Below are 27,797 nucleotides of genomic sequence, written 5' to 3'. Positions count from 1 at the left end.
TCTTCTGCCTTTCATTGCTGTTTTTAAGAGGATGGCTCTTGATCTAAACTTCAGTCTTTTCCAGGTAATCTGCCTTTTCTTTCTGTCCTGCTTTATGATGCTTTTTCTTTGCTGTTCTATAGTTTTAAGTGCCTGATTGGAATACTTCCTATTAATCCTACTAGGGGCTTTATGTGGAGGCTCCTGAATATGTGTTGGTGTCTTTAATAAGTTCTGTGAAAATTTCCACTAATATCTCTTAAAATTTTTTTTTCTAATTTTGTCTATGTTAGAATGTGGACCTTCTTCCTTCATGTGCCATTACTTATTACCATCTTTAAGGTTTGCATATATTTGTCTCCCTCTACCATAATTAAAAACATTTTTTAAATTCAGTTTGTGAACATATAGTGTAATACCCAGTGCTTATCCATCCCATCAAGTGCCTTCCTTAATGCCTGTCACCCAGTCACCTACCCCACTCCCCCGCCACCTCCCCTTCTGCAACTGTTTGTTTCCCAGAGTTAGGAGTCTCTAATGGTTTGTATTCCTCTCTGATTCCCCCTCCCCACCCCTCAGTGTCCTTCCTTTATAGTCCCTTTCACTATTTCTTTATTCCACATATGAGTGAAACCATATGATAATTGTCTTTCTCTGATTGGCTTATTTCACTTATATGTGGAATATTTAATACCCTACAGTTCCATCCACATCGAAGCAAATGTCCTTGTCCTTTCTTTTTTTTTTTTTTTTTTTTTTTTGTCCTTGTCCTTTCTGATTACTGAGTAATATTCCAATGTATACATATACCACATCTTCTTTACCCATTCACCTGATGAAGGATGTCATGGCTCCTTCTGGAAGCAATTTTTAAAGATATTCCAGTTTCCTATTTGTTTTTTCACTGATGTTAAATCTGCTGTTGAGTTATACATTGCATTTTAAATTTCCATTTGTATAATTTCATGCCTATAATTTCTCTTTGGTTCTGTTTTAAAACCTCTTGTCTTTTTTTCATAATTGAAAAATTGTTTATTTTTAATAGTTTTATTTCTTTAAACATACTAAATATTCTTATTTTCTCTGTTGGTAATTCTAGTAAAAGATTTCCCAGGCCTAATCCTGATTATTTAGTTGTTTATTTCTTTTCATCTTTATTCATATCTTATTTCTTTGTGTGCTCTGTAATTTTTAAGTGACCTCCTGTCCCTTTGAACTTTGCTGGAAGGAACTAAATGATTTTTGACTACTGGGCACGTATGGGTACTAATAAGCTGGGACCAACTTAAACTAAAATTTCTGGTTTGAGGTTTTGTTTGTTTTTATCACACAGATACCTTACATGTATCTGGCTCCTGAGTTAGAAGTTACCAGAGCATAATTGCCTTGCCCTTTGCTGGGCAGCTGGGCTGGTTTATTTCTGGTTTACTTTCTTACTGCAGATGTGACCCTTTGAGATTCTTAATTTTTGCTGTGTGTCCTAGACTTTAGCTCTTGTCCCTTTGACTCTGCATGATGATCACAAATGAAACACTGATTTCCTTTACATCTGTCCCACAGAGCAGAGCAAGTGGGGCTCAAGGCTGGCTTCTCTGATTCCTCCTCCACCTCTTTAAATCTTTCTTTTAAGGAGGCTTTCCTTTTTTGTCACTTCAGATACAAATCTAAAATCATGTTTCTGTGATGTTTGTTGGTAGTGTGGTTGTAGATCTCTAGTTTAACACAGGAAAAAAAAGTATTAAATTTCTCTACCCAAAAATCTAAATTTCTTCGAAAGTTATAAACAGAAAAGTAAAAGCTTTTCTCCTTTTTGTCATTTGATTGTCAGACATGCTGGTCAGGGGTGAACTCCTGTTAATAGTTTCTTGTGTATTTTTGCTCCAGATTTTTAAAGTACATATGTTAGTATGTTTATATACTTATTTTACTTTACCTTACTGTTGCATACTTTTTTTTTTTTTTTTAAAGATGAACCTAGGAACTACAGTTTGGTTGCTCTGCACAATATTAGTATTGTATTTAAATTAGCATTCTTCTATCCTTTAAATCACCTTAAATCCTTTGATTTTTCTAGTTCTTTTTGAAACAGCATCATCATCTTGCTGGTTCCATTAATGTGGTAAACAAATATTTGACACTGTTCACTATATCTCTGTGAAGCGATGTGCATATCTTTTTGAAAATCATGATTTGACATTAGAGGTTTGTGGAATGTGAGAATTCCTCAAAATTATCCTAGAAATTCATGGAGGGAGTAGATGGGAGAAAATCTGAGTTTTCTACATCCTCTGCCTATCCCAGGGTTGGCGGAAGGGACAGTGAATATGATGAAAGGTAGGGTGTTTGTTGAGTGGAGAAGACTTAGTGTCCCACCTTAATTGTCAGTGCGGTCCCCCAGGCCATCATCCTTCCTCCCTGCCTGCAGAGCCCCTATTCTTAGTTGATCTAAATGATGTTGTGTGGGGTGAGATGTATGTATGTGTGTATGGGGGCTTGCAGGTTCTTTAAACTGAAATATCGACAAATTAAACCTTTCTCTTACCAATGGACCTCTTCTTTTTTTAAACTTTTATTTATTCATTTATTTTTAATTTAATTAATAAACATATGGTGTATTATTAGTTTCAGAGGTAGAGTTCAGTGATCGGTTGTATATAATACCCCGTGCTCATTATATCACATGCTCTCCTTAATGACTGACCATCACTCCGTTACTCTATTCCCCTACCCACCTCCCCTCCAGCAACCCTCAGTTTGTTTCCAATGGTTAAGAGTCTGCTGTAGTTTATCTCTCTGGTTTTGTCTTATTTTTCCCTCCCTTCCTCTATGCTTCTCTGTTTTGTTTCTTAAATTCCACATCTGAGTGAAATCATGTGATAATTGTCTTTCTCTGATTGATTCCTTTTGCTTAGCATAATACCTGCTAGATCTGCATGGTTGCAAATGGCAAGATTTCATTTTTTGATGGTTGAGTAGTATTCCATTGTTTGTGTATTTATGTGTGTGTATAAATATATATATATAAATGTGATATATATACCACATCTTCTTTATCTGGTCATCAGTTGATGGGTATCTTGGCTCTTTCCATAGTTTGGCTGTTGTGGACATTGCTGCTATGAACATTGGGGTGCAGGTGCCCCTTTGGATCACTACATTTGTATCTTTGGTGGAAGGTGGGCCTCTTCTTAAAGCTTAATTATACCATGTTATGATCCTAGAGGAGTCTCTGTTGCTTTTGTCAGTCTTACCAGATGCTTTCCTAGGAAGGAGATGGAATGGAACCAGAATGAGACTATATCTATATCTATATCTATATCTATATCTATATCTATATCTATATCTATATCTATATCTATCTATATATCTATATATAAAATGTGTGTGTGTGCACGCAGTGTATAAGCTATCAGAATCTTAACAGGAAGACAGAAACCAGAGAGCGCATGTAAATTGTTTTTTTTTAAGTTAATACCAAAAATTGGTTAGATATCTCATGGAGAGACTGAGAAACCAAATAGGAAACAGTGAGGCACTTGATGAGCAGTAACAGGAAGCTGCTCCCCTCCTGTACTGGAAGGAGAGAAAGAGAACTGTTCTGGAAGCTAATGGGCTGATGTTGAATGGCAGAAATTGGATCCATGGGGAAGATGCAGCTGTTACCAGAGAAACTTCCAAGGCAGAGGAAGAGAGAGAGCATTATTCCCTGTTTCTTTTTTCTTCCCACTGGTCATGCCTAGCAGGGAACAGCTGATTACCAACCCTGGGAGCTGAAGCTGCCAGAGTCAGCCCCTTTGAAACTAGAACAGAGCAGCAGAAGGGGAAGAAGAGAAAACCAGGACAAGAGTCAAGATTCTGTAAGTTAGTGAGTGGGACACAGTATAGATCAGTACAAGTTAAATTCTTGTAGTTTCATTGGATATGTAGGTAGGTTCTTCATCTTTACCAGGGGCTTTAAGTAAGTATTTTCATAATATGCTACAGGACTTGAGTCAGTCATAAACCTTCTAAAACTAAAAAGGACTCTCCTGCTCTGAATATCCTGAAACTACGTCGACTTGAAGTTGTCAGTTGAGTCCTGCTAAATAAAGGGTCATGTGCTGAGCTTCTCTGTTGACTTCATTCCTTTTTTAATATTTCACTTTTGCTTCCCAAAGATCTTTTTTTTTTAAAGATTTTTAAAATTTATTTATTCATGAGAGATGGGGGGGGGGTGGAGAGGGGAGAGGCAGAGACACAGGCAGAGGGAGAAACAGGTTCCACGTAGGGAGCCTGACATGGGACTAGATCCCTGGTCTCCAGAATCATGCCCTGGACTGAAGGCGGCACTAAACCGCTGAGCCACCTGGGCTGCCCAGATCTTTTTTCTATTTATGACTTCTCCCTTGATTCTGTTTAAAAACCAAAACACTTTATCATTTATTTCATTTTCTCTAACAGCTGCCCTGCTTCACAAACACACATGCAAACTCCTGGTTTTGTGGAGATACAAATAGACCCCGTTGGTGCCCTGGAGTTCTGAATGTGTTACAGTAGATACAGAAGTGAGGTTAGGAATAACAACTTCTGTATTCCTGGCTAAGTTGCAAAGCACAACTGGGACTTCTGAAGGTTCGGTGTAGTTCATCCCACTGAATCAAACTTGCCATGTTGTCATGAGTAACAAGAACAGACAACTCTAGGTCAGGGTCAGGATCCCTTCCCCACTTTCACCAGTTGGATAAATCAGTCTTTCTGGGTAGTGGTTGGTGGAAGAAAATCTTCACATAATGAGTTGGAAGAAGTGACTGAGGGAATTAATCCCTTCTATTCTCTTCTGGGGATCATAGTAGTAGGCCTCTCCCTGTGTAGAAATGAGATGAGGAGGATAGTAAATGTTCTCACTAATTATATGCTCTAGTTTATTTTTATTCCCCTGACATATTTTAGAATTTTAAAGTAAGACATGAGCTATACAAAAAAATTAAATAAGCCTTAGAAAAAAGTTTGAGAATTAATAATATGTACAGATGTATGGTGTTATTAACAGTGATAATTTCTGAAGTGGATGATGAGAGGAGTAAAGGTTTTCCTAGGTGACCTAATTCCTAAATTTCTTGTGTTTCAATCTTTTTCTTTCTTTCCTCTAATTAGTGATACCAGAAGGGCGAGTCATTCAGGTGGCTCTATGTTTTTCTTCCTGTGCTGCTTTGATAGAGTAGCTGCTAGTTACTTGAGGTATTTAAACTAATTAAGGGGTGTGGGGGGGAAATCCAAAACATTTCAGGGGCTCAAGAGGTACATGTGGCTAGTGGCAAATTGAACAACATACACAAATCATTTACATCATTGTAAAAACATTCTATTGGACATTGCACCTTGGTTCTTCGTAGGTCCTTGCTTTTTTGGCATAATTATATCCTCAAAGTTAGGTTCAGGACTATGGGAATATATAAAGGAATTGAAGTCTGAAAGATTAAAGAATTTTTAAAACCTCCAAGGATGATCGAGCATTTGTATCAAAAGCACTGAGAGAAGAAATGAGTGATCTAAGGGAGGCTGCCTTCATTGAAGGAGTACTGTCTTGGAAGGATAAGGCAAAGGGAATAGGCTTCATATCAGCTGTTGAGGAATAGAAATGGAGAGGAGAGGTATGGTGTGTCTGACAATACAAAAGCTATGATCCATGGGCAGCCTTCAGTGTGGCTGGCAGTAGCTGGGATGAGGGAATCAGCAATATGGCACATCATAGAAACATCCCCTTTGATAGGTTAAACATTAGTTGGTTGCATATTTATTTTATGGAACTTTTCTCAGGGAGATGCACTTTTACTTCTTCAAAGTATTTTTTTATAGGTTGTTTTCTAATAAAAAGTCATAAAGTATAGGTAGGATGTTAATATTCTTCATTTCTTTAGACAATATCATATATCTTAGGACATGCTTTGTATTATTTATGTCTAAATTAACATTCAAGATCCATAACTTTTATGGCCCTTAATATTTCCTTATTAAAGAAATATTTGTTGAAAATGACCTCTAATTTTAGGTCATTTTGCAGTCTTTTCCAAAGTGTTCTAAAAGAATGAAATATTAATGAAAAATACCCTGAAAGAAAAATGTTTATAAATGAGTAGTAACCTGATATTTTAAAGGGCATGCCAGTACATTCCAGTGCTTTCACAGTCCTTCCAAAGTTGCTGTAATTTCTTTGAGGGACCTTCCAGAAGAATGATGTTCCCGCTGATAGGAGACTTTCTGTTTTGTGTATTGTCATTCATACTACAGCTTGGTTTTGGCTTATAGATGTATTAAAATGTATTATAATTATTTGGTTTCAGAGTTAACTCTATCTGCGTCTGAAAAGCTTTGACTTTGAATTAAAGGTTAATAATAAAAGTACAGTACATTGAAAATATAGTAATTGCTTTTAACTGAGAAATACATATATTCTGTACATGGTGAATAAGAGCTGTGTAGCTCAATTTGTACTTGACCTGAAAGGTCCTAGAATTGTAAAGTCCTCCCAATCTACTTTATAATATATAGATGCCCTAGTCTATTTAAAATAAAATATAAATTGCCATTTGAATAGCCAAGATTAATTTTATAAAAAAATACTCTATTCAAATGTAAAGTCAGTCACAATTAACGTAGCGTCTCAGACCTTTTTAAAATACAGCAGTTTGATATTCAGCATAAAAGAAAAAATATGTGACTGAAAACTAATTTTTCAAAAAGATTACTGTTTAAAAGACAACAAAAGGTAGTGTTGTAAGAATTTGGGAGAAATACTGTTCTTAAAATTGTATAGTTGTTCCTTACTGTAGCAGTGAAATACAAGAAACTTTGCTTTTCAATGATAATTGTCCATGTCCTCAGAGAATGTAAGCCTTCTATGTCCAAATCTGTAACAGTTATCAGAATGATGTTATTTACTGAATACTTTGGTTTCTTTGGCAAGTATAAATATATGTAGTGGAAAAATTGCTGAACTGCAGATTCTAAAACCCCCTAGTTATTTAATATCCTACATACAGAGTCTACATAGTTTGTTCTTTAGACTAATTTTTTCGGCCTTGTTAGATGTTTTAAAAGTATTGCGTGGTGTGGGGCTCCTGGGTGTCTCAGTTAATTAAGTGTCCAACTCTTGATCTCAGCTCCAGTCTTGAACTTGAGGATCCTGAGTTCAAGCCCCATGCTGGGTATGGAACCTTCTTTAAAAAAAAAAAAAAGTATTCCTTAGTGAGTAAAGAATTAAAAATAGGATTTTTTTGTCTTGGTATTTCCTGCTGTCTCTATACCTAAGAAGGTACATCACTAAAGTTGATCTTTGAACAACATAGGTTTGTGTGTATCCACCTACATGTAGCTATTTTCTTTTAGAATTTCTCAGTATTTTCTGTAGCTTACTGTATTATAAGAATACAGTATATAACACATATACAACATATCTGTTAATTAACTGGATATGTTATCCGTAAGACTTCTGGTCAACAGTAGACTATTAGTAGCTGAGTTTTTGGGGAGTCAAAGTGTTTACATGGATAAACTTTTCCACTGTGCCAGAGGGGATTAGTATCCCTAACACACCCAAGTTGTTCAAAGATTAACTGTATATATAAGGCCTGAATACAAAGGTAGGTAAAATAATATTGACAATAGGAGGAAGTTGTAATTTTTATAATTCAGAAAAGCTTGTGAATTAAAACTCAACTTTATCATCCATGTTAGTCATGGATTTCCAAGTCTTTTGTTATGGGGTAATCAATATATGTGAGACAGAAGTAGGTGTAGTTTTCATTTGTTAAACATCTTTTATATGTTAAAATTCATAAAAGATAAACACTTCAGGGTTAGATCCACTGAGGTCACTTGGAGTCCCTCTGTGGAGCTAAAAAATAGGCTCATTTGAGCAGAAGTCCAATAGAGCTTTGTATAGGAAATGTTCTTGGTCTGTGCTGTTCAGTACTCAAAACATAGGACCATTCAGCCCATAAATTGTGCTTACTGTGACTAAGGAATGGAATTTATTGTTTTTAAATATTTATTTATTCATGAGAAACAGGCAGAGACATAGGCTGAGGGAGAAGCAGGCTCCTTACAGGGAGCCCAATGAGAGACTAGATCCCGGAACCCCAGGATCATGCCCTGAGCCAAAGACAGACGCTCAGCTGCTGAGCCTCCCAGGCATCCTAGGGATGGAATTTAAATTTAAATCCACGTTACTAGAGGCTTCCCTTTTGGACAATAGTTTTACAGATGAGAAAGTCATATGATATTCTTGGTGTGCTTGTTTTGAGCCTTTGCATTCTTGAGTCTCTATAGGTATGGCTACTTTCTCTGGCATGCTATGGATTTCTGAGGAGGTACACAGAATATTCTGTTGTTGTGGGACTGTAATATGGGACTCAGGAGATCAGGGTGCATGTTAAATGGAGTTGAATAGTAAAAAGAGAACAGGGAAATTAAAACAGGAATTAAAATGCATGAGCTGGTATACTGCTCATTTTTCAGGATAGGGGATCAAGTATTTTGAGTGTCTTTATACACCTGTCTGTTGGAAAACTAGTAGAAGTCCAAGGCCTTCTCCCTGTCCTCAAATTGCTGAGATTCCATTTGGAGCAAAATGTCTAACACAGCATAGACTAAGTAATACCACCAGCTCTTACCTAATTTAATCTTTAAGTGTGTGGTATGGGTAAAATGCCACCAGTGTACGGCAGAAGGGTCTATTTGTTAATCTACTCATGCAACAAGAATTCTCAGGGGCTGTGCTAGGTATCATGATAATGAGACATAGTGAGGAGAGACTTAGACAATACGTAATAAATAGAAGATACCACTTCAGTTAAGAAAAAATAAGGGACTGAGAGTAATAGATAGAGGGCTTTTAGATGCAAACTGGTCAGAGAATGTCTTTGAGGTGGTAAAGTTTACGAGCATAAGTAGACAAGGAATTAGTTAAGAGAGGCTCAGGGTTTGGTGCAGGCTTGAAGTATCCCCTGGGCAGCAGAGCCCTTTGGTAGGGAAACAGTGTGGCAGGAGGGTGGAGAGAGGGAGGTGGAGTCCCAGAAGCCATGGAGTCATCAGAGAGTTGGGCAGTGCCCAGGTCATGAGAGGCCTTAAAAGTGATTTGGTAGAGAGATAAGATTTTTTAATCTAAATAAGTATGAGGCTGTTAATGAGTTTTACACAGGAAATGACATATTTCTAAATATACCTGTTAAAGGAACTGCTGCAGGGAGAATGGATTGAAGTGAAGGAGTAGACAGATCAAGAAGGAGACTATGGCATAGTCACAGGAGTGATGTGTTGAGCATGGCTTGGATGAGTAGTAGTGGCGGAGCAAGGAGTTGGGTGGATTGCAAACAAATTAGAAGCAGAAACTGGAGGACATGTTTAGATTGGATGGTGTGAATGAAAACGTGACTGAAAACGAAGGTGTGAATGAAAACGAAGAATTAAGAATGCCACCTAGGTTGTGTGTGACCTGAACAAATAGGCGGATAGTAATGCCATTAACTGGGACAGGGGAAGATGATTTTATGACTGGTTTCATGCATTTAGAGAAAATATATTATTAGTCTTAACCAGGTTAAGTTTGATATGTTTGAGTTTCACAGTTTAAGATACCAAGCAAGCAGCTAAATCATGGAGTCTGGAGCTCTGTGGAGAAATGTAGAGGTATTTATGTATTGTTTGTATATAGATTGTACATAAAGCCCTGCGAATAGTTGAGAATTCAGGTAGGACAGGTAGGGGTGCGTGCGCGCGCGCGCGCGTGTGTGTGTGTATAAAGATATAGAAGAAGGCCCAGAATAAGCCCTGGGGAATCTCCAGCAATTATCCATGGTCTATAAAGGCAAAAGAATCCAGGAAAGAGTGGTCATTTGGGAGGAGGAGAACCCAGAAAGACTGGTTGCCTTGAGCCTAAGAGAGGGAATGTTTCAGTAGGGAAAGTGACAAACCACAGAATCTTGAGACCTGGTGCAAGATATTACTGTCAGAATTGGCAAGAGGAGGGTTGTTGGTGACCTTTGCGAAAAGCAATTTTGTGGAGTCTGGGTGGCAGAAGCCAGATGAAGTGAGATGGAATAAATGGACAGTGAAGAACTACCGACCATTCTTGTGATGAAATTGAGACCTTTTGCTATAAAAGAAAGAGAAATGGACATAACTAGAGGGATATCTGGGGCCAGGCAGGTAAAACCCAGTAAGTGAATGGAGAAACTTAAATTAATGGGAGTTCAAAGAAGAAGGACACTTGAATTGGCTCTTGAAAGATGAAATAGTTTCATTTGCAGCTGAGGATGCAGTTCTGTGGAGGGGAGCATTGTAAGGGAACATGCAATGAACTTGATCGAATCAGCAGCAGATGATAGACTTAATAATGAAGTTTATGGGACGGGTGTTGGGCAGTAGCAGCAAGTACTTAGGATGAAAACGTGATGGAAGACCTGCAGTGTAATGATTTTTCCCCCTATACATTGGTTGTCAAATTACTCAATTTAAAATGAATAATTCATTAATGCTTTCCTGAAGTAATGATGTTTTGATTTGATACCAAGAAACCTCCTTACTCATATTTAATACATTCCCAATGATTTCTTTTCCTACAATGTTTCTTTTAATAGTGAACTGAAATTTTGATCAGAGCACATGCTAGGATATGTTATTTTACCTCTATAGTTCTCTTACTTTCATCTAAAGATCAAGAACTCATGTTTCTTATTTTGGTGATTTGTTTTTCATCACTGCAGTTCATCTGGTTTTCTTTTCATTTTATTTTGAACACTTTCGCTAGACGTTTTATACTTTTCAGTATATTATAGTTTTTTTTTTTCAGTATATTATAGTTAAAAAAGTAACCAGGAGAATAAATTTCTTAGTTTGTTACTCTACTGTTTCATCTAATGTTAGAAGTGAGAATGACTGGTTTAAAATACATAAATTCTTTAAAGTCCAATTCCTAGAAAATGCACATTAATGAGTATATTTTGAAGTTTGGAAGATTTTTAAATCAGAACATTGTTTAGTTCTTGGATTTCTGAATTTCCTTTCTGGCTGCATAATTTAGTGTAATTTTTATGGATGGGCTATCCATTGGGATGTGGGTGTATGTTTGTTTTGCCCTACAGGGCATGTTAATTGCTTTGTGGGGGGGGGAGGGCGTTCATTTCAAGTATTTAGTCACCTTGCTAAGAGTAGGTGAAAATGAAAGCTAAAATAAGCTATAATTATATTCAGCTTTGGTGATATATTACTCTGACAGAGGAATGTAAATTGGATTTGGATATTACACAGTATTAAAGCTGACCTTCTAAGGTTAAGGTATAAAATTTGTTACTTTGTCACATGTGACCAGTGATATTTTTTTTCCCCTTTTAGGATGTTTCTTATATTGATTTTTTTTTTTAGCAAAATAACTGTTTCCCTAGGCATTTATGTAAGATTATTCTTTGGGGTAATTAAAAAGTTTTTTTCTTACTATGAAAAGAGTGCATTATAGGAGGACAAATAATACACAAAAGCAAAATGAAAAAAAGTGGAATATTATCTACTTAGACACTGTAACTTGGGTGGAAGTATGTATGTGTCTACTGAGGAAACCTTTTTGTTTAATGCTATTGGTTTTTTTGGAAAAAAAGTGGCTAAAGCGGGGCATGATAAATGATTCACATATATCCTAAACATCCTTTGGATTCAAAAGATTAAAAATCCATTTCTTTTCTCTCTAGGCTTTTGATGTGGAGGCCAGGGTAGTGCCTGTCTATTTCTTAGTAGAAATAGATGTGGAGGCCAGCCTGTGTCTATTCTACGTCTTAAAGTAGACACAGGTTGATTATATACACCACATCTATGATGCATTAGATGATGCAAAATCTTCCTCATATTGCTATTTTAAGGTGTAATGGAAATGTAGCATCTCTTACAAAGTATAGAGTATAGAATTCTTCTTTAAGAAGTCTTTTTGATGATGTCTGTCAATTATATACACATATGTTCACATCTGCTTCTGTGGCACTTTTTAAAATGTCACTGAAAAAGCTTTTTCAAAGCATTAGGCTTAGTTTTCATAGAAATAGCCATTTTTTACAATGATTTGTCTGTTTATGTAATTTTAATTAAATTATCTAATTACAGTAATTAATACTACTGGCAAAAATATATTTGGAAACAAACCTCACCTCCCATTGGTTGTAGTGGAGGTTACTTGAGCATAACGAGGCAGTCCTACTTCTCCCTGCCAGGGAGGTACCATGGAGACCAGGTGGGGAACTCAGATTCCCACTCATTTTCAGCAATAACAAGAAACCTCTGCTTGGGGCACCTGGGTGGCTCAGGCGGTTACATGTCTGCCTTTAGCTCAGATCATGATCCCAGGGTTCTGGAATTGAGCTCCACATCTGCCTCCCTGCTCAGCAGGGTACCTGCTTCTCCCTCTCCCTCTGCAGCTCCCCCTGCTTGTGCTCTATCCCTCTCTCTCTAATAAATAAATAAAAATCTTAAAAAACAAAATCAAACCCAAACCTCTTCCCAAGAAGTCAGCGAAGGCTAATTGGAGAACACGGACTTCTGTTTTCACCCCAAACATTAAGGTGATGCTTTCCTTCATCCACTGGAGAAGTATGATAGGATGGAAGCTAAAAAAATAAGAGGTTGAAGTAAAATCTGGAGTATTATAACGTAATAACCTAACCTTCCAGCTTTCAACATAAACACTGTCTTACTGAGAAGGAGGAAGATCACAAACTGAATGCAAAAAGACAAGTTATTAATAGGTGGCAACACTGAGTTGACAGAGATATTTGAATATTCTTTTAAAAAAGATATTTATTTATTTTAGAGATAGAGAGTGAGTGGGAGGAGGATCAGAGGAAGAGAGACAAGTCAATTCTGTGCTGAGCATGGAGTCCAGTGCCGGGTTCAATCCCACAGCCCTGCAACCATGACCTGAGCTGAAATCAAGAGTCAGATGCTTAATGGACTGAGCCATCCAGGCCTCCTGAGATATTTGAAGCATCCTTAAAGGATGCTTAAAGGAGCTATCATAAAGATGTTTTAATGAACAATTAAGAATATGCTGGAAGAAAAAGAATAATCTCAGCAAATAAATAGAAGAAACTATTCTTTTATAAAGCTCAAAAGGAAATTTTAGAATTGAAAAATACAGTAACTGAAATGAAAAACTCCCTGGAGGAGTACAACAAAAAATATAGGAACGAGAGGAAGGAATTGGTGAACTGCAGTATAGAATAATAGAAATTACCCAGTCTAAACAGAAAATGAAAAAAATGTCTTGGTGACTTGTGGTGCTATAACCAAAGACTGAACATTTTGTTATCTAGATCCTAGAAGGACTTGAGAAAGAGGGCAAGGTAAAAGTATATGAAGAAATAATGGTTAAATATTTTCCAAATTTGGCAAAAGACAAACCTACAGATTCAAGAGACCAAATGAACCATTAAAGAACTAATATTAAAATGTATCATAGTCAAACTTCTGGCAACTGAAAACAGAAAAAGAAAAATCAGGAAAGCAGCAAGAGATGCTACTTTAGTTATGGGGAGAACCAATGGAATGGCACTGGATTTCTCATTAGAAACTATGGAGGCCCAAAGCATGTGGCAAAGCAGTTTTTAAATGAAGAAAGCAAAGAATAGGTCAGAATCTTACATGCTGTAAATCTATCCTTCAAGAATGAAGGGGAAATCAAGACATACTCAGATGAGGGAAAAACAAAGGGAACTTGTGGCCAGAAGATGTAACTTAATGGACTGGCTAGAGAGGGACACCTGGGTGGCTCAATGGTTGAGCCATCTACCTTTGGCTCGGGTCGTGATCCTGGGGTCCTGGGATGGAGTCCTGTATCGGGCTCCCTGCAGGGAGCCTGCTTCTCCCTTTCTCTATGTTTCTGCCTCTCTCTCTCTGTCTCTCATGAATAAGTAAATAAAATCTTAAAAAAAAAAAAAACTGGCTAAAGAACATTTTCTAAATAAACCACAAAAGAAGACATCCTTGAAATACTAGGAAGAAAAAGTGTACAGTGTAAGTAAAAATATGGGTAGTTATACTTTTCTTGAATTTTCTAAATTATATTTGTTAGAAGCAGAAATTATATCTGTCTCATATGGTTCTAAATTGATGTAGAAGAAACACTTAACCCAACTATACTCTAAATGGGTAGGGTAAAGGTTCATAAAGGGAGATGTGTTAGCTTGGGCTGCTATAACAAAAGGGCTACAGACTGAGTGGCTTAAATTCATTCTTCTCACAATTTTGGAGGCTGGAAGCCTTAAGATCATAGGGTGACAGCAGGGTTGGTTTCTTATGTGGCCTGTTTCTTTGGTTTGCAGATGGCCATTGCGTTGTAGTATCTTCACATGGCCTTTCCTCTGTGGGTGTGCAATCTTGGTGTCTTTTTCTCTTACAAGGATGGACAGTAGTCAGATTAGGGCCCTATCCTTATGCTGTCACTTAAACTTAATTATCTTTGTAAAGGCCTTATCTCCAAATACAGTCATATTGTGAGTTTGGGCTTCAACATAAGAATTTTGGGGGATACTCTTTTATTTATAACAGGAGGGAAGGTTTGTACAATTCACTCAAGCTTGTAAAATGATGATGCCAATAAACTCTGATATATTATGATGTACCTACAGTGACCTCTAAAAGAGCTATATGAGCTATAAATAAATACAATAAATTAATAAAAAATGGAATTCTATAACATGTTTAGTAAGCCACAGGAAGACAGGGAAAAGAAAGTAAACAAATAGAATGAACAGGATCCGAAAAATAAATACTAGAGTGAGACCTTAACATGTCAATAATTACATTAAGTGTAAGTGGTTATGCCAATTAAAGGAGATTGGCAGAGTAGATTAAAAAATATCACCTGATTATATGCTTACTATCAGAAATTCACTTCAAATATATTGATATAGACAGAAGGAAAGTGAAAAGCTAATAAAACATATTATGCAAACATTAATCAAATGGCGGTTGTGGCTATTTTAATATCCAGTGCTGTAGATCTCAGAGTAAAGAAAAAGATGGATTTTTATGTCATTCCACCAAAAGACCTACTCTTCAAACATCAGATGTGCACAATGTATGAAGCAAAAATCCTAGAATAGGTAAATCCACAATTAGATTTGGAGACCTGACCACTTGATTCACAACTTAGAACACCTAGACGAAAAACCACCAAAGGTGGAGGAACTCAACACTGATATCAAGCAAAAGTACATAATGTGTATTTATAGAGCATCCCATCTAACAGCAGAGTACACATTCTTTTCTTGGAACATATACCAACATAGACTGTAATCCTGGGCCACAAAGCAAACCTTATCAAATTCAGAAGAATTGAAATCCTTCCAAATGTATTCTTCCACCAAAAGACTCAAACTAGAAATCAATAACAGAAAGATAACAGGAAGATATCCAAACATTTGGAAAGTAGACAACACACTTGTATAGAATCCTTGAGTCAAAGAAAAAGTCTCAAAGGAAATAAAAAAAAATACACTCAAGTTAATGAAAATACCACCTTTCAGAACCTGCGGCACACATCTAAAGTATTACTGGGAAGGTAATCTGTGGTACCGAATGCCTATGTTAGGGAGAGAAAGAGGAAAAGGACTTTAAGTCAATAATTTTAGCTAACCCCTTCATCTAAAAAAGAAAAAAAACAAAAACCAAAAGCACCAAAATCAAAACAATTGGAAACAGTAACAATAGAGGAAATCAATGAAATATGGATGTAGTTCTTTGGGAAGATGAATAAAACAGTTAAACCTTTATTATGACAAAAAGAGACAAATTGCCAGGATCAGCAGTAAAGCTTTCTATCACTGCAGACCCTGTGTCACCAGGGTAAATAGGCAATACTACAAACTTTCAACAAAATTGGATAGCTTATTTGAAAGACCGATTCTTCAAAAAGCAAAGTACTACAATACACCTAGTATGAAAAAGAAAATTTGAATTGTCCACTATTAAGGAAATTATGATCTTAATACTCCCTAAAAGACCTTCAAGTACAAATGATTTCCCTGGAAAATTCTACAAAGATTAGACGAAAAAATAATACCAATTCTATACAATCTCATCCAGAAAATACAAGATCAGGGAACAGCTCACAATTTATTTTATGATGCTGGTACTGCTAGCAAAACCAAATAAAGACAATAAAACAAAACCCCAAGCCCCAGATTTACAAACTAATGTCTATCATGTAGACATGAAGATCTTCATCGTAATGGGCTTTATCACAAGGCCAAAGAAGAAAAATCTTATATCAATAGATGCAGACAAAGCTTTGACAAAACTGAACACTTATTCCTGATAAAAACTCTGGGAAAGATAGAAATGTTATGGATTGAGGTTTTTTAAATCCTGATACCTTAGAATGTGACCTTATTTGAAAAGTGGGTCATTGCAGATGTAATAAGATGAGGTCATAAAGGAAGAGAGTAGGCTCTTAATCTGATTTATGTCTCTTTAAGAAGAGAGAGACAGAGTGCCATGTGGTGAGAGGTATGGAAATCCTGGATTAGCCATTATCCCCAGAAGCTGGGAAGAGGCAAGAAAGGGTTCTACCCATGGTCCCAGAGGGAGCCTGGCCCTTCTGACTTTTGTCTTCTAGCCTCCAGAACTATGAGAATGAACTTCTCTTTTATGTCCTCTATTTTGAGGTACTTTGGTATAGCTACTCCAGGAAACTAATAGAGGAAAACTTTCTCAACCAAGAACATGAATCTTCAAAAATTCTAAAGTTAACATTAAATGTTAACGGCTGAACATTTCCACCTCAGGCAGGGGACAAGGTAAGGATGTTTGCTGTCACCCCTCTTGTTCAACATGGTGCTGGTAAAGTTCTAGCTGGAGCAATGAGGTGCAAGCAAAATGAACAAGAACATATAAATCAGAAAGGAGAAAATATTAACTGTCCCTATTTATAGATGATGTAATTGTTTATTACAGTTGAATCTGCAAAAACTAGAACTAAAATCAGTAAGTTCAGCAACAGTGCAGGATTCAAGATAAAAATCAGTTTTTTTTTTTTTTTTTGCAAGATGCGAAGTTTTAGAGCTTTGTCATACCACAGTTGCATATAGTTGATAATACTGTATACTTAAGGGGAAATTTGTTTTTCATCTGAAAAAAAGATTTCTTTTACTAGCAACAAACTTTTAGAAAACACCATTTACTACTGCTTTTCCGTAACACGCCCCCCCCCCAAAAAAAAGAAACCCCAACAACTATAAAAAACAAAACTGGTGTAAATCTAACAAATCATGTACAGAACTTATGGTGAAAACTACAAAATCATAATGAAAAAAGTCAAAGTTCTGAATAAATGGAGAGAGATCCTGTGTTCTTCATGTTTGCTTGATTGGGTTCTTGGCAAAATTCAATTCCTTGCAGTTGTGAGACATCTCTTTTTTTTCTTGGTGGCTCTCATGTGAGGGTTGTTTCAGCTCTAGAGCCCGCTCCCGCCCTTGCCATGTTCCTTCCTTCTTTCCTCAGTCTTCAAACACATGAAGGCAGATTGAGCCCGATTCATACTTTTATATCTCTCTTTCTTCTAGCTTCTCTTTGATCCCACTGGGAAATGCTTTCAAGTTCAAGGAACAGGTAATTAGACTGGATTCACCTGCATAATTTAGGATAATCTATTTTAAAATACGCTGATTAGTAACCTCAGTTTCCTTTTTTATTTCCTCTTTTGCTATATCAGATAATCATAGCTCCTGGTGTTAGGAAATGGTGTTTTCCAGAGGACGGGTGGGATGACTCTGCCTACCACATATGCCTAATGGTTTCCCATTGCCCATAACATTGTGTAGGTTTTTTTTTTTTTTTTTTTTTTTTCCCAGAAGCTCTTTCTTACTTTTTTGGTTTTATCTGATACAGCCACTTCTGGTAGTCAGTACAGGCCAGGTAGTCAGCACAGGCCATGTCTTTCATATTTAATACATTTGCATATATTTCCTCCGCCTCAGAAACTGCTCTATCTTTGACTTTTCCTTCAAGACTCAGGTCAGACCTCAGTGGCTTTGTTCTTAGGAGAAGTAGATCCTTCTGTTCCCTTAGCACCAGGATTATAACACTTACTACATTATGCAAATAATTTAGCTCAACATTTGTTTCAACTACTAGTCTGTGATCCTTTCAAGGACAGAGAACATATTTTATTCAGTTTTGTATTTGTCATACCTACTGCTGTATGGGGCACCCAGTGAGCCCTTCCTAAAGGCTGAGTGACTTCATTAATGAACATTTGTTGTTGTAGTAATGAAATCTCACCCTTTAAGCTGCAGTCAATCAAGTCCTAAAGTGTGTTGAGAACAGGGACTCTAGATCCATCATCCTTGGTTCAGTGTGGATAAGTACCAGTTCTGAAATCAGAATTGATGTTTTTGGCATGAAGTTTCAGTGATGCTATAGAGAGAGCATCACTGCTTTGTGCAGTATATAAAGTCAGGGTGTGAGCCTGGGCATCAGCAGACCTGGGTGCTATTTCTGAGTGACCTTAACCTCGGTCTGTGTGTTCTTCTACTTATAGATAGAAATGGAAGGAAATACAATTTTATTTTAAAACCATTATGGAAGTACTTATTCTGTCCAGGTGCTGAGGAATTTAAAGACAAAATTAGAAATGATCCCTTTCCTACAGGCATCTGTAACTGGCCAGGTTGGCCTTAGGATGTGGTAGTTTTATTCCAGCTCTGACGATCTATGATGCATTGGTCTTTCACTCCCTGGGGCACATTTAGGAGAAGTGATAACTAAGTGTAGTTTGTGGGGAAACCTATGTGGGTAGTGTTCATCTGGTCAGGCAGTAAATCTAAGACCCGATTGTTGCCTCTTTTTTTCCCTTTATTCTTTTTTTAATTTAAATTCATTTTGCCAACGTATAGTATAACACTCAGTGCTCATCCCATCAAGTGCCCTCCTTAGTGTTGCTTCTTCTGCTCAACAAGGTGACTGTATTTGCTTCGCAAAGCCAACAATACCTAGGAAACCACTTTGCATACCTTTGATTTCATCCTGTCTGAGGAAGCAATAACTGAATTTCAAAGCCTAAGCTGCTTTGAACATTTAAAGATAGTTTGAACGTTTAATCCTAGAGACCTGCTCTCCTTCTCTTTTTTTTTTCCTCCCCCTTCTGTTACCTCTTCACCTCTTTTCTCCTGTGTTGAGCCCCCTGCTAGCAGTGCTACATGGCAATATACTTAGAAGTTTTTTCTTGAAGCAATTAAAAGAGAAGAGTTTGATATTTCCTGTTACAGAATTTTAAGAGGTAGATTTTGTGTTAAATTAGTACTTAACACATTACTTTTTGCTGTTTTAAAGCAATTTTTTCCCCAATACAAATGACATACTAATCTCTATGTCATTTCTATTCATGAAGAAGAAACATTTGCACAGTGTTTATTCATCCATGAATGTAGTTTGTAGTTAAACCACATAATGCCTGATGGTACTATGCTGACAGGCACAGAATAAATAGAACAGATTTTGTTTTCTGAAGATTGATCATTTATAGATCAGTTGATAATTTTTTCTCCAGGTTGCTTCTTACATTGATGATGAGAAATTTTTTACTTTTGTAAGGAGCTATGGATTTCAATGAACCCCTGTCAGGACCACAGACCTACCTACTCAATATCACTTTTTATCTTGAACATCTTTTAGAGAAGTAATATTTGCCCCTAGTTTGAAAAATAATGTTGCTGGAAATAGTAAGGGTAGGGGCCAAGGTTTTGAAAGAATGAGTTTGTGAGTGACAGCTTATTAGTAACTATATGCTGGCCTTGCAAATTTTTAAGAAAATAGGGAGTCTTTTTTTGTATATTTGTGTTTTAAAACAACCTTTCAATAAGTACTTTTACCAGCTTTATATGCGTAAGCATTTAAGTGTTTCTTTGTCATCAAGCACCTTTACTTCCTCCCCTGTGCCCTATCTTACTTTGCTTGTTTTTGATGTTTTAGGTTGTTACCATTCTTTCTGATTTTATTGAGAAATTAATTCCTACCGTGAGTTAAAAGACTAGTATAATTTGGTATTAATGCCTCTTTACATTCGACTTATTAAGTTTGTTTTATAGAGAATTAGTTTATATGTAATATGTATGAGTGAATGTAAATTTTATTTTAATGACTCATATAGTCTAGTGCAGGAGAGTTATTGGTGGGTCCAGAAATAGCTGATTTGAGAACTTCTGTGGGTTCCACTAATTCTGACTATAACATTATATTCTGGGTGATAAATTTAAAAAAAAAAAATGGACGTGTTCTATTAATTACTCAGACCAGAAGACTTAACTTGATTTATTTGGATTGATAGCTTCCTAAATTTTATACTGGGCTCCAACATAAGCATATTAAGTGAAACAACGGTTTTTGTTTATTAACATTATTTAAAATTGTTTTGGTATAAGGCAGTTTTGGGAATAGTGACTTTGTTTTCCACAGTGATTGGAGGAGATAGCAGTCTGAGTAATTCTAAATCAATTATTAGCTTTAGAATATATTCATAGATCTACTTTTATATATACAGATTGTAAAAATTCACTTCAAACAAAATACTGATGTCCTGTTGTGGGGGTAATGACCCAGGATGGCCTGATGAACAGAATCTATCCACATGTCTCAGTGTCACCCCAAGGAACAATCTCAAATTATTATTATTTTTTAAGATTTTATATATCCATTTAGAGAGAGAGCGAGAGCAAGAGGGAGGTATGGGCGTGGGTGGGGAGTGGAGACAGAGAATCTCAAAGACTGTGGGCTGAGTGCAGGGCCTGACACAGGGCTCCATCTCAGAACCCTGAGATTGTGACCTGAGCCGAAATCACAAGACGGATGCTTAACCAACTGAGCCACCCAGGTTCCCCTATCAAATTACTCTTCAGATGTTTGATTTCAAGCTTCCCTGCTCCATTTGAAATAAGAATAAATATGGAATAGGATGTCAACAAGGTAAACAGTTAAGTGGATGCTGTAGGTGTTTTTAAGAAACATGAAAGTGAGATTTGAAATGCCTACAGGTAACCTGTGTGTTGCTGATAGGGGAGAGTAAACTCGTTACTTTTGAAGTAGCATCCTGGTTTCAAAATACTGATTTCTCTTTAAGTTGTTTTTCTCCCCTTCACTATAACAGTGACTTTTTTAGGCTTTTCTTTTATAGGAGAGAATCAGAGTATGTTTTATTGCTTAAATACATTCTTGAATTAGTTACTCCATTGCTTTTACTGGACAGGAAAGAGATGAATAAAATAGTTGACAAGAGTCTGCCAATCTAAATAGCAAATGGCATTTTTTTTTTTTTTTTTGGTGGTGGGTAGAATCAGATTCTGAACACTTATAGATAAATAAGCGGTATTCACAAGTGTACAAAATGAGGGTGAATTTTTTAAACAATATTTTTATTTCTTTCACTGCTGCATTTGGTTTTTATCCTTGTCCTGGGAAATGTTCTATTGTATCTTAAGTAAGAAAATGGTGTTATATACTGATAGTGACTTAAACATGGTCTTCATATTTAAGAACTTCTTTTAATTATTGGATGAAATTTTGCTCATAAGGTTCCATCTTTCAAAGGTCCACACTCAAAATCATACATATAAACATATATACAAAGAAGCAGTTACATATCCTAGCTTTTCCTTTCTTCCTCTTTATTTTTTTTAATTAAAAAAAATTTTTTTTTATTTATGATAGTCAGAGAGAGAGAGAGAGAGAGAGAGAGAGAGAGAGGCAGAGACATAGGCAGAGGGAGAAGCAGGCTCCATGCACCGGGAGCCCAACGTGGGATTCGATCCCGGGTCTCCAGGATCGCGCCCTGGGCCAAAGGCAGGCGCCAAACCGCTGTGCCACCCAGGGATCCCTCTTCCTCTTTATTGAAGACAGAATATATTCTTTATTGTTCAAGGCTTTCTAAATCACTACTGAAAAAAAATGTATTAATTTCCATTAAGGTAGCTTTTCTATAATCAAGTTGTGCTGTTGTCAGTAATGTCCTAATTACATTACAGTACTGTGGTTATATCAATGGGTTTATGAAAAGAGGTGGTTTAATCAAGATGAATATATTTGTTTAAAAATAATGATGAAGCTCTTGTTTAAAAAAAAAATTGTGCAACTTGGGAAACTCGCATTTATAGGCTGCATGTCATTGGTTTGAGAGATTTTCCTAAGACTTTTCTTTTGATAATTTGATGAATTTTTTCAGCAATCTTTATGTAGATCTGAGTCTTCCCTCTTTCAATCTTGCCCAATTTCTGCTCTTAGGAAAATTCTAAAATGAGATTTATCCAGTGATGTGCTGGTAAATGTTTAACAGCCAGCTCTGGGTAGGGGGAGATCTCTGATTGGCAGCATTTGCTGATTCTGTGGTAGAGTACTTCCAACATGGCAGATTTTAGCTACTAACACAATATCACTGGACACAGAGAATGGAAACGATGGGCATAGTCAGCTCTCAAAAGCTGGTTTATCCCATCACTACTCCCCTTTAACTAGTAAGATTAAAACCATGAGTGATTTTGCACATGGTGTTATTCTTGTATTTATGATTAGAACATAACAAGTATAAAATGTTTGTGACTATATAGCATTATTGTGATTTTCCAAACTGGAATACTGACCGTGTATAACTACCTTTTTTTTTCTGTTTATCAGTTGGGTAGAAAGCTTTGGACGCGAGGGGCTTGGATTATTACTGGACATTTTGGAAAGACTGATTAGTGGCAAAATGTAAGTATATTGTTCATTTTTATTTTCAACTACGCTACATTTGCAAGTCCAATTATAACTCCAATATGGATGTTTTTTATGCCAATGCAGACAAGAGAAAATTGTAAAGAAGAATCAGCATAAAGTCATACAGTGTCTAAAGGCTTTGATGAATACACAGGTATGTACTTAGGTGACTATATTTGTTCTTCACCAGTTCTTACAGAATTCTTATGAAATAGAGTTGCGTATTATAGAATTTGCACTAGAGAGATGTACTGCTTTGATAAGCTATTGAGTACATAATGGAAAAAATATTGAATTGCATTGATTTCTAGTTTTGTATCAAATCAATCATCTCTAAACAGGAGAAACTTATGGATGAATGGATCCTCTCCTGATGCTTAAATCCTCATGGGCAAATTAATTGTCCCTTTGTACTCTTTTTTGTTCCCTTCTCTCTCTTTGCTTTCCTTTTCAATTTTCAAAAGTGTAACACAAACAAGTTTTGAAATCATACCTGGTAATGAAACATGGTCTGCAGTTATACTACCAAAGAATTAAGTTGTAAAGTCTTAGTTTTTATAGCCTAGGAACTGAAATATGCAATGAAATTACCGTGAGTAGTTAGGAAACAGGCCCCAGAAATGGAGCAGTGATGCTTAATATACTTTAGTAATATTGAAACCAAAAGTAATAGGGTAATAGGGTGGTGGTAATATGGTGCAGAGCTTGCATATTTGAAGAGGATACATTAGAAGAAATACTTGAAGCACCTAACTGAAGTTAGATATATCTGACAGTGTTTCCTTTTTTATTTTTTTAAAGAATTTATACTGTTAATTTCAGAAATTAGCTCTATCCCATGCCATGTCTTTAGCTCCAACATCTAAACATATCTACCTCATGATGGGTGCAGTAATGACAGGTGTTTTAATTGCCATTAGACAGCAGGGGAGGAATTTTACCTATGGTGTTAGGATGATTTCTGTTTTAGAGCAAAACTGTCTGTATATTAACTTTAATTTTTAATATTTTTACATCTTTAAAATAAGCCTTTAGAGGACAACACACTTAAGTAAGTACTGGTACTTAAAATATTAACATTCGTATTTCTTTTTACTAAATGTAACAAATACTTGTATTTTCTAATTGTTTTTATCTTGTTTTTCAGCATTTTCTTGAGCTGAGTTTTCTGTTTCTCACCAGTGACCTATTTTTCACCTCTCTGCCTTTTCTAATCAGATATGATTTTCAAGGAGCTGATCTGATGTAGAAATCCTCTCTATGTTGCTATATATTCAAGTATATTCTAGATTTGACCTGATTGCTCTGTGAGAATTAGATTTTAGGTAGATAGTCTTTTGTAGAATATGCCTTAAGAGTAAATGAAGAAAGGGAGAGATCTTTCCATACTGAGGAGATAATACTGCTTTTGGGAGGCTCCTTCTAGATTGAGAACATAGATGCTGATAATTTCACTGGTGATGAGACTGAGAGTAGAGAAAACCCGGGAACATAAGTCTTAAACCAAAGAGGCTTGTGGATCATTCTTTGAATTTGAGAAGAATACCATAATTAAAGTGAAGTGAGGTGGTATATAGGGATTAATATTTGTGTTTGGTTTGAGTTAGGGAGTAAACTTTAGGTATTTAGGTTCTAATTAATGTAGTGTGTTCTCTTACAATAGAATGCTTTTGCTTATACTTGTGGGGCTGGAATATATTGTCATTTGTGTTGATTGCTATCACCTGTACTAATAAGAGTAAAAAGTTGGGATCCCTGGGTGGCGCAGAGGTTTGGCGCCTGCCTTTGGCCCAGGGCGCGATCCTAGAGACCCGGGATCGAATCCCACATCGGGCTCCCTGCATATGAAGCCTGCTTCTCCCTCTGCCTATGTCTCTGTCTCTCTCTCTCTCTCTGTGTGACTATCATGAATAAATAAATAAAATCTTAAAAAAAAAAAAGTTGCTGATACTAGGAATTAGTATTATAATGTCTGAATTATAAACTTAATGTGTAAAATAATTTTTCAGGAAAGACCCCCACCCCACCAAGATTAGTTGATGGTTTTTCATTTATCTCACTGTGCAGTCTTTATAGGAATTCATTGAATGATTAAAACAATAAAGGTTTTAAGAGAAAAGTGGTACCTTATTAGATACTAGTAATCAGTTATATCTGTAATATAATGAGCAAATCTAGCAATAGGTGAAAGTGAATTTTTAATAATAAACTGGACTACATGGGATTTTCTAAATGGAAAAAGATTCTGAATATTAGGGGAAAAACAAAAGGATGAAAAGTTAAGTCAATAGCAAGGTAATCAGAACAGGGGCTTCATTTTGGTCAGTTAACTTTTTGTGTGTTGTTTTATGGTATGCGCCCACAGCAAAGGTGCTTAGCCAGCCCTCTTACCTGTAGTATCTTTGCCCCTGGGACTAACTCAGCATAGATAGTTATTCAGCATTAGTGTTCATGTCCTGTTGAGCATACTACATGAGGATTTAGGGTATTCCCCTCCTCCTAACTAACACTTTTTCAGTTTCTTGAAATTCTATTAGGTAATGATACGTCTCAAGTAGAATGCAAATGGAACCTGGCTTTAGTCTTCAGTTTAGAACACATGAGTTTTCATATAAACCAGAGTAGGTCCTTGACATTCAGTAGAAGACATCCTTAGACCTTCCAAAAATTTGTCGCTGCCTCTAATCTTAAATAGGCTTCATTTAATGCAATTTAGATGCTAGCACTGGTAAGTTGATTATTTTTTTCAGAGTCAGCAGTTTTTGTTTTGTTTTACTTTTTTTCTTTTCTTTCTTTCTTTTCTTTTTTTTATTAATAACTGAACAAGAGTAATTCTATCCAAGCAGGAAGCAATTCTGTCTGCATTTCTAGGAACTCAGTAGTGGTAAGCTGGCCTCATTCCAGTCTGAAAGTGAGCACTTATGTGTTCTTATGTTAGCAAAGTCAGAATACTGCCTATGATGGAGCTTGGGAAGTTAGACTAGAACTATGACTAGACTAAAACTATGAAATCAGAGAATGCTCATATTCTGCTCTCCACACGTAGTAGTTTAGAGCTGGAGGGCTTCACAGAGAAGGTAGGTAGTATCATCTGGAGGAAATCTGTATGAGTTCCTTTGAGTGGTTGGAAGAGCTACAGGATTCTGGTTCCAGAGATGCAGGCATTGGTTAAGGACATCCTGGTGGGTGGGAAATGAAGGGAAAAGGCATTTACTCTGTCCTTAGGTTTTTAAGGACAGAGCCAGCCCTTTGGTACTTGGTAATCATTGACTGATTGACTTTTTGAATTGGATCTAAGTGGTACTTTATAAGCTTCTGACAATTCCCTGGAATGATTATTAAAGGATATTGTGGTCCTTGGCCCTATGCCTGCTCTCTCTTTGTTTCCAGTTATGAGAAAGCCCAGGGCATCACAAGAGTGATCGTTTCCTGGCTGGTTTAGCTGTCTATTTGTAAACATTTTCCTATCACCAATGAGAGGGAGAAGTCTCTCTAAAAAGTGTATCCTGGGGCCCTTGGTCCTTTTGCCTGTACCCTTTGTTACCTGTGTTCCTTAGATAGCGGTTTAAAGCAAATGTGGTATTTCAACACAGTGTAACAGCTTCTTTATATAAATGGTATCTCAAGATAGGAAAATTATAAACACGATTTCATACTCCTCATAGCATTTAGGTCTAAGCTTGTTATAGATTTAGCTTTGATTCTTATATCTAGTGTTAATTTTGAGTTAAGCCATAGTTCATAGGTCTGTTATTGGGATTAAGGTCCTTTTTTGTGCTCAGTAGTAATTCTAATCAAGCAATTTCTCACTCTTTAGAAGGATCCTCTGGGATGCATGGAAGATAAATTGTATCATTTTATTGCTTCTATTTATCCTCTGTTATTTGATACTTATCTTCCATAGATTGTAAGTGGGCCCTAAGAGATGTATATATCCTTAAATCAAAACATGAAGTCATTAACATGACTCCTTATCGTCTAATTGGATGTGACATCCTGGCAGTAGCAAACAAACTTTATCCTTATCCAGCATCATCCCATTTCTATAATGTGTTTACAACTGCTTTGTCTTTCTGATGTGAAAATACCATTCTGATTAGAATATCTATGCTCCTTATGGCAATTTCTACATGGTATCTGCCCAAATCATCTTTCAACTTGTGCCCATTTTATGAATCTACTGTTACTCTTTAGGTCTGCACTCTGTTATGTGGTTGCCACATGTGGCTGTTGAGCGCTTTTGAAATGTGGCTTGTCTGAATTGAGGTGTGTTGTAAATATAAAGTAGACACTGGATTTTTGCATACTTAGGAAGAAAAAAGGGTACAATAGCTCATCAATAAATGTCTTATATTATGTTGAAGCGATCATATTTTAGATATATTGGATTAATTTTATTCAAATTTTACCTTTTGCTTGAGAACTACATTGCATCTGTGGTTCTCATTCTCTTTCTGTGGGATATTTACTTGGGGTAATATGTCCCTTACCAACCTTTAAGAAGTTATTTATATTTGGTTGAACTATATTTATATAGTTCTTGATGTGACTACTTCTATGAATTTCTATTTGTAAAATATTTCATAGGATGTTATATATTCCTTATATTTTCTGGCTTTTATTAAGTGTAAATATGTGTTATCCTCTAAACTTTTTAAATAATTATATTTCCTCTGTGGTGCTATTTTTTCCAATAAACTGCTGACATTTAACCTCTTATTTCCAAAATGTTACAGTATGGCTTGGAAAGAATTATGAGTGAAGAGAGGAGTCTTTCTCTATTAGCCAAAGCCATCGATCCTGAGCACCCAAGTATGATGACAGATGTGGTGAAACTCCTCTCTGCGGTATGCATTGTAGGAGAGGAAAGCATGTAAGTCTTCTCATTTTTCTAATGACATTACAATATAATTTGATTTACTTAAAGTTTTCATTATTCTATTTTAGACTAGAATTTACTGTTAATAAATGAAGTATTACTTAAGCAGCTGATTTAGATTCACAATTGAACAGAAATGTTTGAGTAACCATTATTTCTCAGTCAATATAGTAGTTAT

General features: G+C 36.2%; 1 protein-coding gene and 1 long non-coding RNA gene across 20 annotated transcripts in view; one reads left to right on the top strand and one right to left on the bottom strand.

Annotated features, from left to right (window-relative positions):
- DIAPH3 (diaphanous related formin 3) overlaps positions 1–27,797 on the top strand; it is a 506,600-nt gene that overhangs the window by 128,207 nt on the left and 350,596 nt on the right. For 15 of the 19 annotated variants that reach the window (XR_007405049.1, XR_007405048.1, XR_007405050.1 and 12 more), the window contains 3 exons: positions 22,660–22,734; positions 22,825–22,894; positions 27,477–27,613. Coding sequence is in view for 15 of the 19 variants with exons in the window: in XM_049099479.1 (XP_048955436.1) it covers positions 22,660–22,734; positions 22,825–22,894; positions 27,477–27,613 (282 nt within the window). In the remaining 4 variants the exon portion in view is untranslated. Of the gene's footprint in view, positions 1–16,430; positions 16,507–16,533; positions 16,797–17,561; positions 17,608–20,809; positions 20,959–22,659; positions 22,735–22,824; positions 22,895–27,476; positions 27,614–27,797 lie in introns of those variants that run through there. The other 4 variants (XM_049099490.1, XM_049099488.1, XM_049099489.1 and 1 more) reach the window with 4 other exon arrangements.
- On the bottom strand, positions 17,253–18,402 carry LOC125753373 (uncharacterized). The gene is made up of 2 exons (XR_007405052.1): positions 18,280–18,402; positions 17,253–17,587 (listed from the first exon to the last, which is right to left on the bottom strand). It is a non-coding gene; the product is annotated as an uncharacterized LOC125753373 (long non-coding RNA).

This window comes from Canis lupus, chromosome 22 (assembly GCF_003254725.2).
Source record: "Canis lupus dingo isolate Sandy chromosome 22, ASM325472v2, whole genome shotgun sequence".
NCBI classification, from domain to species: Eukaryota; Metazoa; Chordata; class Mammalia; order Carnivora; family Canidae; genus Canis; species Canis lupus.
Note: the sequence above shows the minus strand (reverse complement) of the source record. Positions and strands in the feature narration are given on the sequence as shown.